Source organism: Rattus rattus, chromosome 2, assembly GCF_011064425.1.
Source record: "Rattus rattus isolate New Zealand chromosome 2, Rrattus_CSIRO_v1, whole genome shotgun sequence".
In the NCBI taxonomy this organism is placed as follows: domain Eukaryota; kingdom Metazoa; phylum Chordata; class Mammalia; order Rodentia; family Muridae; genus Rattus; species Rattus rattus.
Genome location: NC_046155.1, coordinates 134056353 through 134072663, shown reverse-complemented (window position 1 = coordinate 134072663; position 16311 = coordinate 134056353). Strand labels below are relative to the sequence as shown.

General features: G+C 49.5%; 1 protein-coding gene across 1 annotated transcript in view; it reads right to left on the bottom strand.

The window, feature by feature from the left end:
* Positions 1-16311, bottom strand: part of Lrrk1 (leucine rich repeat kinase 1) — a 126049-nt gene that overhangs the window by 22911 nt on the left and 86827 nt on the right. The window contains exons 12-21 of the mRNA XM_032893448.1: positions 14335-14464; positions 13621-13733; positions 12986-13200; positions 10477-10641; positions 9720-9892; positions 8555-8675; positions 8028-8187; positions 6244-6520; positions 2838-3009; positions 354-517 (exon numbers count right to left, since the gene is read on the bottom strand). Of these exons, the coding sequence (XP_032749339.1) occupies positions 354-517; positions 2838-3009; positions 6244-6520; positions 8028-8187; positions 8555-8675; positions 9720-9892; positions 10477-10641; positions 12986-13200; positions 13621-13733; positions 14335-14464 (1690 nt within the window). The remainder of the gene's footprint in view (positions 1-353; positions 518-2837; positions 3010-6243; positions 6521-8027; positions 8188-8554; positions 8676-9719; positions 9893-10476; positions 10642-12985; positions 13201-13620; positions 13734-14334; positions 14465-16311) is intronic.

Genomic DNA, 16311 nt, shown 5'->3' with positions numbered 1-16311 from the left:
ATGGACACCTAAGGGTTGGGTGCCCTGCAGGATATTGAGGTGACTCTCCTGTTCATATAAAAGTTTTTATGATCTAACTTGTCCTTGTCCCTACTTCCCCAACTGGAGTGAACTTAAATCCTGGACTATGGCTTCCCTCAGTCTATCCTGAAGGAGCTGGGGGAGGGTAGGAAGATGGGGCCAGAGGGACATTCACAGGGAGGGTCTCTATTTCTAGCAAGCTACCACGATAAACCTTTCTCGGGAGCAGAGGACTCGGGACTCCAAGTGGGAAGGACACTGAGTCAGGGCTCTCACAGGACGGCTGCCTGGGCGCCATGCCGACCTAGCAGGGGGCTCCCCAATGTTCCCACCTGAGGTAGCCCCCATCGAAAGTGACCAGCAGCCCTTCCTGCCAGTAGATGGTCTGATTCCTTCGGACTCTGAATGTGCTGCAGCGGTTTCTCTGGTTCCCTGTAAAGCTGTAAATGGTGACTTTCCGGTTCCTGCTTTTCGTATTCTTCTTGTTTTCAAAAAGCTGAAAGACGGGAGAGAAAGGACCCTGCTTAAGAATTCTGGGCTCCTCGCTGGCCCTGTGCGGAGCTCCGAGCAGGCCGAGCTGGCCCCATCTTGATAAATGGACCCGTGCCTCCCACGCCTGCTGCCCTCCCCCCCTCCAAGTCAAAGGCCGCATGGTGTGGAAGGGTCTCCAGGGTACCCTGGGAACTGATTTTCCTAGGGATTACAAATAGGTTGTTCTTCTCTGAAGACTTTCCGCCCGGACTTCCCAAGTGGACGTCTGCATTAGACAATGCGGACGGGACAGGAAAACGTAGCAGAAGAAATAAGCAGTCAACAGTTTAACCCCCAGCAGGAAGGTATGAGTAGGTTTGAGTCCAGGAATTCTCTTATTACACACGCAGATGTAAAAAACAAGGTGTGCTCTGAAAACATCATGGAGCCCGTGCTATAAAAAAATCACTTAAAGTTAATTTCCCTATGATAGTGACTTCTGAACCATTCCTTTCTAGTGGGTTGGCCCTTCTGGTCCCTTCAAGATAACAGTGCCACGAACATGAAAAGCGCATGAAGATTTCTCTAGTTCCCTCAGTGTAGACATTCAGCGGTGGGATGCCAGGTCTAGGGTCCGGCGGTTTTAAGGCTCTGGATGCACAGAGGGGTTTGAAAAGGAAGAGACTATTATCCCATCCACTGCCCACGCACCAGGGCTCTTTGTTACTGTGACAGCTCAACAAATGGAGACGCTGCTATTGCTGTGCGAATCTGCGCTTCTGATGAATGCGAGGCTGAACTCTTCTCCCCCTTCTCCTGTCTGAATTCTAACAGGATTTCCTCCTGCACTGATTTCTCAGCCAGACATGCTGTTGGTGCTCCCTCCCAGCCCACCCCCCTCCCCATGACCTCAGCCTCCCACAGTGTGAGGTGGGGGGGGTATCGACCTCCCACTTAGAACACAGCAGGCCACAGTTCAAATGGAGGGCAGAGGACAGAGGGGACCCTAGGAGAGGCAGTGCCAGCACACGGTTAGACAGTGAACCATTTTGACATCATAAAGGGACATCCTCCCCACCCACCCCCGCCACGTCCCCGCCATCCACAACACAGGCTGCAACGGTTTTGATTGATTTTCATCCTCTTTTGTTTATTTTTCCTCCCATAAGATGGGACGATCAAAGACCATCTTTACCGAGCCAAGGAGTTATAATTCCATAAGGGCGCTCTAATTAGAGGGTGGCAAAAGCAAACTCAAGCAGAGATCAATGTCAAAAAGTTTCAACATTTCAACAGTCGGAGTGCACATTAGAGATTCACAAACTGTAGAGTGTGGCATGAACCCCCCGAGGTCCTGTCAACAACAGAGCAGGACTCCATCCTGAAGTTTCTGAGGTGGTAAATCTGGAGTTGGGGCTTGACAGTGAGCATCTCTCACAGGAGCTCAGGTGAGGTAATTTTGCTGGTCTGTGAACGCCACTTTGAGAACTACTGCTCTAGGCAAATATTACTTCTGTGGGACTGTCTTACAGGAAATTACTGTTGACTGGCAGCTTGGCCACCTCTCCATAACTCTGACTGGACCCACAGAATGTAAGCCATGGGTTGGCTCTTCATTGTGACCAAAGCAAAGGGATTTTTTTTTCCAATGGTGATTCCAAGCTTGGCTGTAGAGTGGTATCACCATGAGCTTTACAAAGCCCGAGTGATGAAGGCTGGGCATGGGAGGAGTATCTAACCCTTAGGTTCTCAGTGAGGTGGCTTAGTACAGATGCTCACTGCTAAGCCTGACCACCTGAGTTCGATCTCTGGGGCCTACAAGAGGAACGGAGAGAACCAACTCCAGTAAGTTGCCCTTACCACAATACTTAGGTGTGGGTGCTTACAACCAAGCTTGCAAATTTGGGTGATTTGGGAAGGGTTGTTGTCAGTAATGGGTTCCTCTCAGGTGAGTCAAAGTGTATACCCAGGGTAGCAAGACCATGATGTCAGGGACATGATTTAAAATCCTAGTTCTTGGTCCGGATCATAGCTGCTGCACCAAAACCATGGTGGCTTTGTGGGGGACCCTGCTTCTGCTAGAACAAGTTTCACAGTGACTTGGAAATGGCTAACTAACTCGAGGAGGGAGTAGTCTAAGCAAGACGGGTTAAAAACTTGGCATTCCTAGCCAAGGACAACGGATTCATGCTAAGTTTGCTTCCTGGCACTGCATCAGTTACATCTCTGCAGGTAAGCAACCTTCAGTCAGGTCTCACTAACACAGAGGATGTAGCCTTCCTCCAACAGTGTGCTTTAAGAAGCTCTTCCACCCCCATGCCTTCCCCTTTCAGAAACCACGCTACCTGCAGGTCCATCTCAGCCAAGCTGATCAGCATCCGTGCTATGAACCTTTGCCAAAAGCCAACAGGCACGAAGCTCATCTTAAACACCCGCTGGATGGTGTTAGCCATTGGGTGCCGCATGCTGTGGGTGTCCAGCCCGGGTTTGGATGGAAGGAGGTGGGGTAGGAGGTAACTGAAACACACAAGGGAAGAGGTTGATTATCACAGCCTGAGATCTGCTACAGCACCCTGCTCCTTGCAGATGCTGGACTGGACTGTGGGAAGGCCTCTGCTGACAAGGCTCAGCTTGCCAGAGGCCCTCCCTATAGAGTTTGAGAAGCTAGACCGAGGCAGAGGGAAAAGATATAAAGGCGTAAAAATGCTAGACGCAGCAAATCGAAGTTGCTTCTCAGAAAACTGGGCTGTGGTTGTGCAATCACTTAACATCGACTTTGGTTGATGGAGGGAAAACAAATACAGCTGCACGGCTCTGGGGACAACGCAGATATTGGGGTCAGGGTAACTGTTTCTGGTCTTCGAAGCTGTTTATTGTTCTTGGCTAATTAAAACAACACAGCGGCCTTAAAATTTAGAACACAGAGACTTCGCACAAAACAAATGTTTTATGAGAACGCAAGCGCACATGGTCATCGTTAAAACGCTGCATCACTGCGTGACCTCGGCGTGCTTGTCCGCTGTCATTTAAAAGAGCTGACAGCTGGGAAGTCCCTCCCTACAAATGCATCTGGAAAGTGACATCCACTACGTGCTGTAAGTTGTGAGCTGAGGGGGCAGGCGTAGCGCAGGCACAGGGTATCCAGGAGAGGTAGCAGCTGGATTCTTTCCTCTTATAAAAAATATTATTATTATGCATACAGCTTTTTGCCTGTGTGCATCTCTGTGTGCCATGTGTATAGGGTCCATGGACCAGAGAATCTCCCAACTGTATTCTAAAATTCATCCTTATACTCACGGACCAGTGTTGCTCACATCTGACATCGGAGAAACTCCCCTGGCAGCTGACAGAGACTATTATCATAATCGGTCAGAATGCAGAGACAACTGATTGTAGATTGCCCAGCTGCAAATGATCCATCTACAGCACAACTCCTGCACCTAAGGCTCAGGGAACACTGAAGAAGGAGCAGAAATACTCTACGAGCTACAGGACCAAAAAGTCTGCCCCGAGATTGTGTCTCCTGGAAACCACGGACCTTGAATTCCTTTTCGAGGGTTCTCTCTTTAGGACTCTGCTCATGGTTCCATAAGGGAGCTAGAAGGTCTTGAGAACCTCCCTCCACAACCCCGTACAGCTAAGCAGGCTGTCTCCATGGATACCCAGTTTACACCAGCAGAATCTCTAGAATGGCTTTCCAGAGACCAGCCCAGCTTCCTAGACGTCTCTGGTGGTACTATGGTAGGGCTCTGGAGTGGGGTACAGCACAGTGGTGTGTTCTATGGCAGATAAACCACAAAGGACTATGGGTTTTGGGCACTAGCTGCTGCCTCATGGCCATATCAGCATCAAACCCAGAAGTGAATAGACCCATGCCAGGACATCTTCTAGAGACTGGGGTAGCCACCAGAGCTCTGGTTCCCATGTGCCTTCCTCAGCCCTCTCACGGGCCCATTGCAGGGTTTGGGGTGTTGGCAGTTGTGATGCCCAGGAAGTTGAGTGCTGACATGGAGTAATGTGGGTGATGTGGGGAAGAGGCATGTGAGAAGACACTACTAAGGATGGGCATCCTAACACCTAGTGGAAGACAGCATCTAGAACAGGTAGGATGAACAGAAAGGCTGAGAAAGTGATTAACCCAGAAGAAGGTAGAACAAAACAAAGGAACAAACTAAATGCTATAAAAATAAAACAAATGATTAGCTACTAGACTTGAACCCAACTATAAAACTAATCACACTATATGTATGAGCTAGGTATATTCCCATTTAAGCCAGAGATCATTGTGTTAGATAATTCCCTGTCGATAAGATAACTGTTGTAATAGAAATACCCAGATAAATTGATAATAAAAGAATTCAGGGAAGGGAGCACAGTTGGAATTAAAGGCTAAAAGGCCTTCAGAAGTTGGTGTGTGGTTATTTTAAAATCAGACAAAATGGGCTTTAAGAAAATAATACCAGTCTTAGGGTTTCCATTGCTGTGAAGAGACACCATGACCAAGGCAACTCTTATAAAGGACAATATTTAATTGGGGCTGAGTCCCAGGTTCAGAGGTTCAGTCCATTGTCATCATGCCAGGAAGCATGGCAGTGTGCAGGCAGGCATGGGCCTGGAAGAGTTGAGAGTTCTATATCTTGTGATCTGAAGGCAGCCAGGAGATGACTGCTCTTCTACCCTGGGAGGAGCTTATTCATACGACGTCAAAATCCACCCCTACAGTGGCACATTTCCTCCAATAAGGCCACACCTATTCTCAAAAGGACACACTTCCTAATATTATCACTCCCTGTGGATGAGTCTATGGGGGCCAAATGTATTCAAACCACCACATTACCCAAATAACAAAAGACACTATATAATAAAACAATGATGGAACAATTGTAACAACATGTTGCCATAATTTTCCAACATCAGTACCTTTGTGCTTCAGGGATTAAATGTAAGCAAAGCCATATCAGGACAGTTAAGTTTATAACCAAGGTGGCTACTTAGCAAGGGGGTAGCTTATACAGTATGGGGTACACTGGACAAAGGATGAGTCATGTCCCATGTGGGTCAGAGTAGGATGGTGAGAAATTTCATTATGCGGCTGGGGATGGCCTAGCATTTACAATGAAGGAATTTATAGCACCTTCTATTCCATCTTTTCATCGGGAAATAAACCATGGATGTCCTCAGGATAAGCAGAAGACAGGGTCACACAGTGGAGGAGTGGAGTAAGAAGCACATGATAGGGACATTTTGGGGCCTTGTGCATGACGTGCCCAGTGAGATGAGGTAGCAGAGAAGAGAAAGCAGGGGACTTGGTCCTGCTTCCAAGTGTTACACCAGCCTTCCAGGAGTGACACTGGGGAGGCCCAGGTCTGAGCCTGCCAAGCCAGCCACCCTCAGTGCCATTATTGATCTGAAAGTGCATTCTGAGGCTGTAACTGACGTGTGTCCGTGTCATAGATTCTTTTCATTCATCATATAACCAAGCCAAGATCTGCTCCAAGGGGAACTCTTCTTGCATATTTTTCTAACTGATTTCAATAAGTGGATTTCTTCCAACCGCCCCAAGAGTAGCCCATGGCACCAGATACGGGATCATCAATGTGGGGCCTGTCTACCCTCCTGCTGTCCTACACTGAGCAACTGGATATCCCCAGGAGCTAGTTATCTTGGTAGTAGTAGGCCTGGAAATCTTAGGCTTCCAGTATCCTCAAGACCCCATTCCTCTCTTCAGCATAGCCCAGCCTGTGGACTTACCTGTCATTGGCAACCGGAAGGGCAATCTCGAACTTAGCGAGGAACTGGAAGTATTGCTCCTCCGTTTGCTGCGTGAAGCCTGTCCCCACCAGCAGCATCCTGAGGTCCTCTGCTCGGATCACCCCATTCTTCGCCACCGACCGTGAGCCCTTGATATTAAAGATCCTCTGCAGGCATTCAGAGAGCCAGATGGGATCCAGGAAGTAGAGATTCCTTAGGCCATGGCTCGTGTCTGGGAAGTGCAGCAGGGTTCCGGTTTCTATGAGGAAGCTGATGGCTGCAAAGAGGGAGGGAGGAAGTTGTGTCAGAACCACATAAGGACCCAAGGGGACTCAGGACGAAGCCAATATTTCTGGCATGCCAGGCCCATCGGATGGTGGGCAGCTGGAGCCTAGTGACATTCTGTGACTCTTGCCAATATCCTGAGCTGATGGCCAGGCAACTACAAGTAGTCTTTGTTCTCAGACTTAGTATCTGGAAATTTCACCACTTGATGAAATTTACTCGTGATCCTCCGAAAGCAACACTTGAGCCCGCTTTCACAGTTCCCCGTAGGCACTGCTGAGCTGCGTGAAAAATGTACGTTGTCTTATGTACATGTTCCTAACTGAGCTCTTATCCCGTGAGTGTCCCTTTTATGGTCTATTTATTGCCATGTTTAAAATGTTTGTGCATCTGGGATAATTTTGCTGTCTAAAATGACCCTCAAAAACAGGGCTAAAAGGTTGTCTAGTGTTTCCAAGTGCAAGACTGGGATTTATAGAGAAACTATGGCATTAGATAAACAGTGTTGAAGCAGAAACTGTATAAAGGCCACTGCATGAGCTAATAATAATTCAGCAATACCTGTTAAGTCATTAAATAAGATATACGTGTTGGTTAGTTCTTGTTTACTTGATACAACCCTGAATCACCTAGAAGAATCTCAATTGAGGAGTGATCTACATCAGTTTGGTCTGTGAGAGACTGCCTTGATTATTAATTGAAATTGCCCATTGTGGGCGGCACCATTCCCTAGACAGGGAATCCTAAATAATATAAAAAAAGAAGGAAGCTAGCAAGAAACTGAGCCATCAGCCTGCAGAAGTCTGTTTGTCTCTCTTTCCTCTTGACTATGGATGTGATGTGACGAGCTTCCAGGATTTCTGCTTTGACTTAATCTCAGTGATGGCCTGGAACCTGGAACTGTAAGCCAAGTAAACCCTCTCCTCCTCTAAGTTTCTGTGGTCAGGGTATTTTATCACAACAAGTGAAAGGAAACCAGAATAGAGGCATGTGTGAAACAAGGTCATTGACTGCTTCATTGATGACAGTGTGATCAGAAGTAGGCAAGAACCTAACCTTATCTTTCACCAGGAGCAGTGGTCTGTATCTGACAATGCAGTAGCTAGCTGTAGTGACATTTTGGATGCTAACCACCATGAGCAGTAAAAACTGGTTGTAACTGTTTAACCTAGTTATTTTCCTGGACCAAGGTCCTGGAGGGTGGTGACCAGTTCGATTTGTGCCTACGTGCGTCCTCTGCAGGGTAGTTGCCATGTTCTCTGTCCAGTGGAAAAGGGGCAGGTGGAGGGGAGGCAGCAGGGAGAAGTGGAGGGAGGCAGCAGGTAGGCAGGCAGACACCAGGAGGTGTTGAGCGCTGTCATGTAAACCTGCTAGCCTGCTGTGCTGAGGGTCCAGGTGGAGATGTGGTGCCCAAGAGCCTCCCAGGTGTCTCACTCCACCTTCTGCCAGCCTTCCGGTCCCATATACCAATGCTCCCTGGGTACCCACTCCTGGCCTACCAGACTGCAGGTCCTCATAATCTTTGATGTCATTGCCAGGCGTCTGCTCCACCAGCTGCTCCAGCTGCCTGTCCGTCAGGTACTGTACTTGATCTTCCAGGCTGCGGCGCTGTTGTTCAGCCAGCACAGCCTCCTGTAGGCTTATGTAGCTCCTGGGGATCTGGGTACAGGTGGGGCAAAGATGGGCCTCTCAGGTGTAAGGAGTATGTGTCACTTGCACCAAAACTCCCCACTATCATCCCACTCTATGGTCCTAGGACCGGAGGACATGTCTTTACGGCATTCGAACTGCAAACACGGCTCAGAGCATGGCTTTGCCCCACCTCAGGTGGGGGACAAGCGTACAAGGTCACAGCAGATCTAGTCATGCCAGGACTATTGTGAGAGCCACTGATCCTTCCCTGCTCCCACCTGGAACTACTGACCTTAAACACAGACATGTGCCTTACAGCAAAAGGGGACAGAAGCGTGGATCCCAGTAGTGGGAAGCAGGACCCTCTGACCTGACTGCGTGCGGGGACACTCACCAGCCTGCCGGCGAGTTTTTGACAGCCGATAGTGCTGCCCACGTCCTTCATGTTGCACGTGACATGGAAGATCAGTTGCCTCAGCCCCTCTTGCCCTTCCAGATTCTTGCAGGAGATCTCGCTGTATGTGCAAACACGGGGGCTCAATCGACATACCACCTCTTTGCTTCAGGGCGCATAACATCCCAGTTTCCCTGGAGATTTGTCCCAAATGGTGACAAACCTCGAGAAGTCATTAAAAGAGAGAATAGGAAGGCTTTGGGGGCTTTTCTCTGTGCACAGCCCCATGCTGAATGTCCTATAGCATGCCAGTTTGGTCTGTCTTCCCAATAGACTGAATTCACAGAGGAAGAGTAAGGCCCAGAGGTACTGGGCTTCCCAACGGTGTTAGCTTGGAAAGATATATGCTTGTTGAGGCTTTGACTATGAACCAGCCAGCACTCCTGCTATTGAAGACCCTTCCAAGTCTTTCTTGGGGCATACCAGGAGTCCGCCCCACCCCAAATCCTGATGTTGCATTCGAGTCAGGCTGACAGGCCATCCTGACCTGTGTCCCAGCACCCATGCCATCACACCCAGAGTGAGGGAATCCAAGAGTAGCTGAAGCAACACCCATTTAGTCTGCTCAGGGATTCTCACTTCCGTTACTGGGCCTCAGATGCATGGTCTGAGCGTCACAGCCCTGGCAAGGTGGTGGCCACTGACAAGAGGTTAACTGAGCAACACAGCCAGGGTAGCCATTCTCCTCAGCACCAGACCACCCTGCCTCACACTCTGCAGCTGCTTCAGATGCAGCAGCTGTCTCAGATCTAGTTAGAGCCAACACAAGGACTGGGATGTTGGTCCTTGATCTGAAAGTACTGTGGACAGTGCTCACGTTCACGTGTCTTCGTTCCAGGGGAGCTATGTGCTCTTGGCACTGGCCCTGATGGGAGGAGAGAGCCCAGGAAGGAAGGAAGGAAGGAAGGAAGGAAGGAAGGAAGGAAGGACAGTTATGGAGTCTGGAGACCCTGTCTCTCTCTAATCATCCAATGGGTCATCCCCTGCTCAGGGTGCCACCCTCTGTCCAGAGGAGCCTGTCTCATACACGTGACAGATCCCAGGCAGGATGGGATCTTAGCGATCCCGTCTTGTAGTGGCAAGAGAGAGAGTAGGCGATACTCACTGCAAGTGTTTGAAAGTGATGTCTGGGAATCCTGTAGCTCTGGACCCCGATGGTGAGCGGCAGAGGGCCAGCACGTAGGCACGCAGTGTTGCGATCCTCTCTACTCGGAATTTAGCTTCAATAAGGTCCAGATGTGTCCCAACCACCAGCACAACGGCGTTTGGGGCCTTGGCCTGAAACAGAACCCCACAGCTAAGCCCTGTATCTTTGCTCTGAATAAAGAGTGGAGAACAGTTTCCTCAACATGCAAGTGTGCCAACCTTGGATGTTAGTGGTCCATGCTCAGCCACCATCCTGTGGACTCTAAGATCATGGGTCCATTATGAACTGAGGGGTATGGACTCTTATGAACTGATCTGTTCCATGCAATGTGTTTAGCCCATGGAGAGGGATACCTGGTCCTTCTGTCTACCTGAGGGAGAAGCCTGTGAGGGAGAAGCCAATGGCACCTTTACACGGAGAGGGAGTACTGCCTGCCTTGCACGCACAAGGTTATTGGGTTTAAGGTAAATAAGGGTATGGCAAGCACACTGGGCCCTCAGGCCTAGGAGGCCTCTGGTTCTTGATGTGAAAATCAACCAAGAACCAAGTCATGGGGCTCCCCACAGTTGGAAGACATTGGGCCCTCTGGGGGGAGCCCTTCAACAAGAATAGTGTCTTTTCCTTGTGTGGTCCCTTTTCGCTGTAATCCGCACAGCACCTCAGACCACAGAACTGTGGAAGGCTGGGACCTGAGCTCCAGAGGGTGGCTCCTTACCTCGATGTTGAGAAGCCAGAACTGGAGGTTGGCCACAGCTTCTTCCCCCAGGGCCAGGTTCCAGACCACCACATATAGGGCCTTATCTGTGAAGAAGCACTGATTGACTGTGGCCATGCTGGCAGGGCCCCCGATGTCCCAGACGTTGAACTCCACGGACTCAACCTACTTGAACAATAAGACACAGAAAGGGGCATTTGAGTGACCACGGAGGCAAGGAAATTACAATAAAATGTACAACTTGTAATGGATCTGGAAACAAACTTGTCATGGCTATGGGAAACATCCAGGCTCTGGCATGTCTTAGGAATTAACAATCCTGACCAGGGAATCCAGCCCAGCGGCACAAAGGTAGACGTCTGGGGGCTTCTATTTGAAGCTAACAGAGCAGGGTATCTGAGGAGATCATGGTCTGTCGTGTTAGTTATCTTAGGCTTCCCACAGTTGGAAGACATCTGGTTGCAGGAGGGCCCCCACTTTGACATCATGGCTCCCACCCTCTGTGCAAGGGTCAGATGGAGGAGGAGGCGTCCCAGAACTCGTGTAGGTCAAAGGTTAGAGCCCACCAACGAGGATGGGAAACTTCTCCCACGTGAGAATCCAACAACAGGAACTGGACTGCCAGGAAGGCTGTGTAAATGGTCTCTCTATCACTGCATGAGCTCAGAGCTGGCGGAGAAACCGAGGCTGCAGTTAGCCATAGCCAGGAGTCATTTCCATGAGGCAGCATTTTGGCCTCCAAGGCATAGACAGCATGCTGACCTGGTTTTGTACAAAGATGAAGCAGACAGCTGTCCTCAGCCAGCAAAAGGTCAGCCGCACAGAGCGGGATGGGCTTCGTTGCTCACAAGAGCAGCGACAGCCTTTAATGTGAAGGGGGGGTTTCATGCGGTCCACCCCTCAAGCCTGGGCGCCTATTCACTGAAGAGCAGCTGGGAGCAAAAGTGACTGACTCACTGTCAAAACAGCAAAGCCAAGGGGACTGTAGAAGATTCTGGTTATTCTAGAGAACTTTCAGACGTGAGTCAGCTAGTCACTCCCTGTCTGCTCTGAGTGGGCCTGGTATTCATTATCTCCGTGTTCTGAACCCAGAAGACAGGACCCTGTTCTTATTTTTATTCTGGGCGCTGGGGATTGAACTCATGGCCTTGCCCATGCTCAGCACAGGCTGTCCCACTGACCCGTCCTTCTGGTCCCAAGATCCCCATTCTTAAGAGGACCAGCTCCACCGTGCGTTAGCTTACACCTTCAACCTAAAGGCTCCATTGCTCAAACTGGATTTCCCTGATTTGGAAGGGAGTCTTATGGGAGAAACTCTGCAGTCAAATGTACCGTTCATTGTTCTGGGTTTGGAGAAGAAAACCATGCCCCAGCTGGACATGGCTTCTCAGCTTTCTGCCCTGTAAACCTCTCTCTACCCTGGATCCCAGAGTTATCGCAGGCAGACAGAATCACGTGTGTGACAGATAAGTGTGGCAATGTCTGGCAGTCAGGGTAGAGCTGCTCTCTGTGTGTTCTTTGGATGGAATGCTGTTACAGTTTGACTTTGAAATGCCTGCTGGAGGTCTCTGTCTTGAACACTTGGTCCTCTGCTAGTGAAATCTCAGGAAGTTCTAGGAACTTAGGGAGGTAAGACATACATACAGGAAGTAGGTCACTAAAGGCGGGTTCTTGGGAGAATATTATCTGGCCACTTTCTGTCACTGCCTGCTTCCTGTCCCCCATGATGTGAACAGCTGTCCTCATCACACACTTCAACCACTGTCATGATGTTCTGCTCAATACAAGGGGCCAAGCCATCATGGACAACCCTCTGGGACCACAAGCTGAAGTACACATGCTCTCCTCTAAGTCATCCCTGAGTCATCATACTTTGGTCCTAACACAACATAACAGTAGCTAGCATGAGTGGCATGCCTGAGACCCCACAGGCTCTTCTCTGCTTCAAAAGGTTAAAAAACAAAAGTTTACTTCTACCTGCTTGGTCCTGAGTGGAAGCGAGGATGATGAACATGTTGGTGAAAAATTCATTTTAAGCATTTACTGGGACTTTTGGAAAACTCAATGAAAGCAGGCATCAGGAAGGGGGTGTGGATCCTGGGGTGCCTTCCTGCTCTGCTTTTAAGGGAGTTCGGATGCTGAGGTATCTCTCACTGCCTTCGTGGTATTTTGTTCTTAGTCCCAGGGGAGCCCCACCCTCGCCTATATGAGTCTACGTCACCGAGGCCAGCTTTGAAGCCTGAGAAAATGTTCATTAAAAACCCCGCAGGGGAATCCAACAGACAGTCGGGTCAAGAGCCCCTGGCCAAGAGCCTTGACTCCATTCTGATAGAAAGACAGCAAGGTCATGGAAAGAACAGACTTGTCGCTCTTGGCAAGAGCTGGCCCAGAGCAGCACAGAACATCTTGGGCCTTGGACTCAGAAGGCCCAGGATCTCCAGGGGAACAGAGAAGAGCCCACGGGGAGGTCCTTCCCGCCCACAGGGACTGCGTGTCCACCATTCTTCACCTTGGCTTTGGAGCCTGCTGGTCTCTGGAGCTCCCACTTGGTGGTCCTGACAGTGGCTTCGCTGTGTGCTGGCTGCGGGGCCTTCCCTGTCTGTAAGATCTCCAGGAGTGTGGACTTGCCCTGGCGTGGGGGGCCCACGAGGATCATCTTCATCAGCTTACACTTCTCCGCTTTGCGCAGCTGAGCACGCAGGAAAGACAGCGTTGCTTTTGGGCCTGTGAGAAGTCAGAGGAGGAAAAGAGTGGGCGCTCCGGATGGTGTAGAAAGGGAAGGCACCCCCCTTTTTATGAGGTCAAGTTCCATCCCAAAGGGACCATTTCTATAAGTTGCAAGGAAAGATGTTTGGGTCTTAGAGAGGGAAGGGACGATAATAACCACCCCAAAGCTTAAGTGTGAAAGTCAGGACTCAAGGATGACATCTGGGCCGCCTTAGTTGGCATAGTTTACTACCTAACTGGTTTTTAATCATGTCACCGTGGGTAGCTGCTGTGTTGGGGCCAGTTTCTCAGCATCTCCCCAAACCGTGAGGCTGGAATTGGGTTTGTTCACCTACTAATTCCATTCTTAAAACCCACCAAGGGAACGTCAGTTATCTTTCTAAGGTTGCGAGTGGGACAGAGCGGAGGAGGCCCTACCTTCTTTCCTGACCTCTGCAGGCACATTGCCAATGTTCAGATCTTCAATGTCCAGTTGCCAGAGGTTTCCCAGCTGGCCTAGCTCCGGAGGGAGCTCTCGGAGACCAGGGTTACTGAAGCGAACAAGTCAGCGTGAGGGAAACACATACGTGGACACAGGCTTATGGCTCTCATAAGCCTTCCCAGTCTGTGGCGACCACTGTCAAGCTCCACTCCAAGGCACATGCCTTAGGCCTTAATGTCAATGTTCCATTAAAACACTAAACCCACCATGGCCCCTGCAGCATCAGGAATGATAACATTAGTGCTGTCTTTTGTGGGTCCCCACAGCTTCAGACTGGGTCCCCATCCAACACATACCCCACTCTTTTACTACTACTAAGATGGCTGCTACTTCCTCTTACAAGACTCTAGATTTTCAACCTTAAGGCAACACATTCTATGGCACTCAAGTTTTGCATGCTGCTTCAGGCCTGACAGGAAGGACCTGGCACACCATAAAGTTCAGTACACAAAGGGGTCAGGGATGTAACTGTTCTCCTCGCTGTCGTTCAGTCAAGCAGCAAACTATGGCTATCCATCCTCCTCCCTCTGCCTTCCATACCCAGTCTGGAAACCCAGCTATTGCTTCTCAGATGGGCCTTCTGCCTGGTCCCTCTCCATGAAAGGAAAGACTTCTGCCTCACAGGGCTGCTGCCCTCAACACCAACTTACTTGCCCAAGTAGAGCTCTGAGAGGTTCTTCAGCAGGCAGACTGACGGAGGAACTGCATCAAGATGGTTGTCATTCAGACAAAGGACCTCCAAAGACTCGCTTAGAAAAGCTGGGAATTCTAGCACGGACGCTGCGAAGAAAAGTCAAAAGAGATCATGTTTCTGAAGGGTTCTAGCCGACTACAGTGTGGAGGTGTTATGCAAATGGTTGTGATGTCTGGAGAGCATGTTGGGAAACCAACAATGCTTATCTCCCTGACCTGTCGATTCTAATTCTCTAGACACCCTTGTGCACATGTGACCAAGAGGGTGACACTCCGTGACATACTGCTTGCAATAGCATAGACTCGAGAGAGTGACACATGTTTCATTGCTATATGTCCACAGGGGATTAAACACTGGAAGAACATGCAATGCTTACAAAGCACAGTGAAGGTCACATGTATGTGTGTAATGTGGTGGTTTCTGAAAACTTGGAAAAGCCAGCTGCAGAACCATGTCCCTAAAATGGCTTAATGGTGTGACAGAAAATGTCTGCAGATATGCACACATGTATTACCCTAGCATATGAGTGTTACATGCGTGCATGCACATACAACACACATGAACGGACACACATACATGCATCCATGTTACACAAACTCATAGTTACTTCTAGAGAAAGAACTTACTAGAAGGGCAACTACTCACTTTGTTTTAAAATATGCAGTAGTACCCCCGTGCTAATCAACAAAGAAAAATATTAGGGGCCAAGGTTTTTTGTTTGCTTTTTGCTTTTTAATGTTGCTTAAGATGTTACTACTCGAGAGACCAGCCATCTCTTTAGTATTCGAGCAAGTTCATTCATGGGGCTAATTATGAGATTACCATTAAGATCACGTCACACTTGCCGTTTCCACAGCACCAGAGCCTTTGTGTAGAGAAAGAATGTCATACAGAGCTCGGGAAGGCACATTAATGGGATTCAGGGGTTTAGGCTACAGCAGGGTCTCTGAGCAACCTTTATCCTCCCCTTACTCCCTCCTCCGACAAACAAGGATAATGGACAGGATATGGCATTGGAAATCAGGGAATCCAAGATGCATGCACTGCCTCCAAGTCCCCTGCTGGGATGCTCTGCCAGTCACAGAAGATGTAGGGGATGGAGAAGGCAACATTGTTTTTATGTAGAGGATGGAGAAGGCAACATTGTTTTTATGTAGAGGATGGAGAAGGCAACATTGTTTTTATGTAGAGGATGGAGAAGGCTACATTCTTTTGGAGGGCTGAAATCATGTTGGGTTACCGAGATACTTCTCTCTCCTCCTCCCTCCTCCCTCCCTCCCTCCCTCCCTCCCTCCCTCCCTCCCTCCCTCCCTCCCCCTCCCTCCCTCTCCCTCAGTGACTAGCATCTCATCACCCATGGAGCAGCAGTACTGATGGTCATAGGGTAACCTGGCCTCAGAGAACGTCCTGGGAGAGATGATTCCAGACCACTAAGATGAACACTTAGGAAACCCTGCCCAGCTCACTGGGCTGTTAGCAGGATTCCCTGCAGCTGTGGAAATAAAGTTGCCGCAAGCTTGCCAAGGCGACTTTGTCCCAGCCCTTGCCCTGTAGAAAGATGTTCAAAAGTGCTCTCTTTCCCCCTTCCAATGAAACGGCTTCACATTTTTCCTGGGAGGGCAGCTAATGGGAGAAGGTGTGCTTTCTTGCCCAGCAAGGGAACACGGAGCAGCTGGCCATGGGGCTGGCCAAGTCTGCAGTTTCACCCTGGTGTTTATGAAGGCTCCTTAAGTGACGGATGAGGGGAATAGTCTCAGAACGGAGGCAACACCTGTCACACCCCCAGCCAACTGTTGAAAACGGTGGAAACTGGATTGGAGAGAAGACAGCTCGAGGTATTTATGAGCTGTTATTTATTCAAGTTATTTATGACCGACTCCACTCGTCTGAATTTTACCGTAAAAACGATCATCCAAATTATTTTTGGACAAGG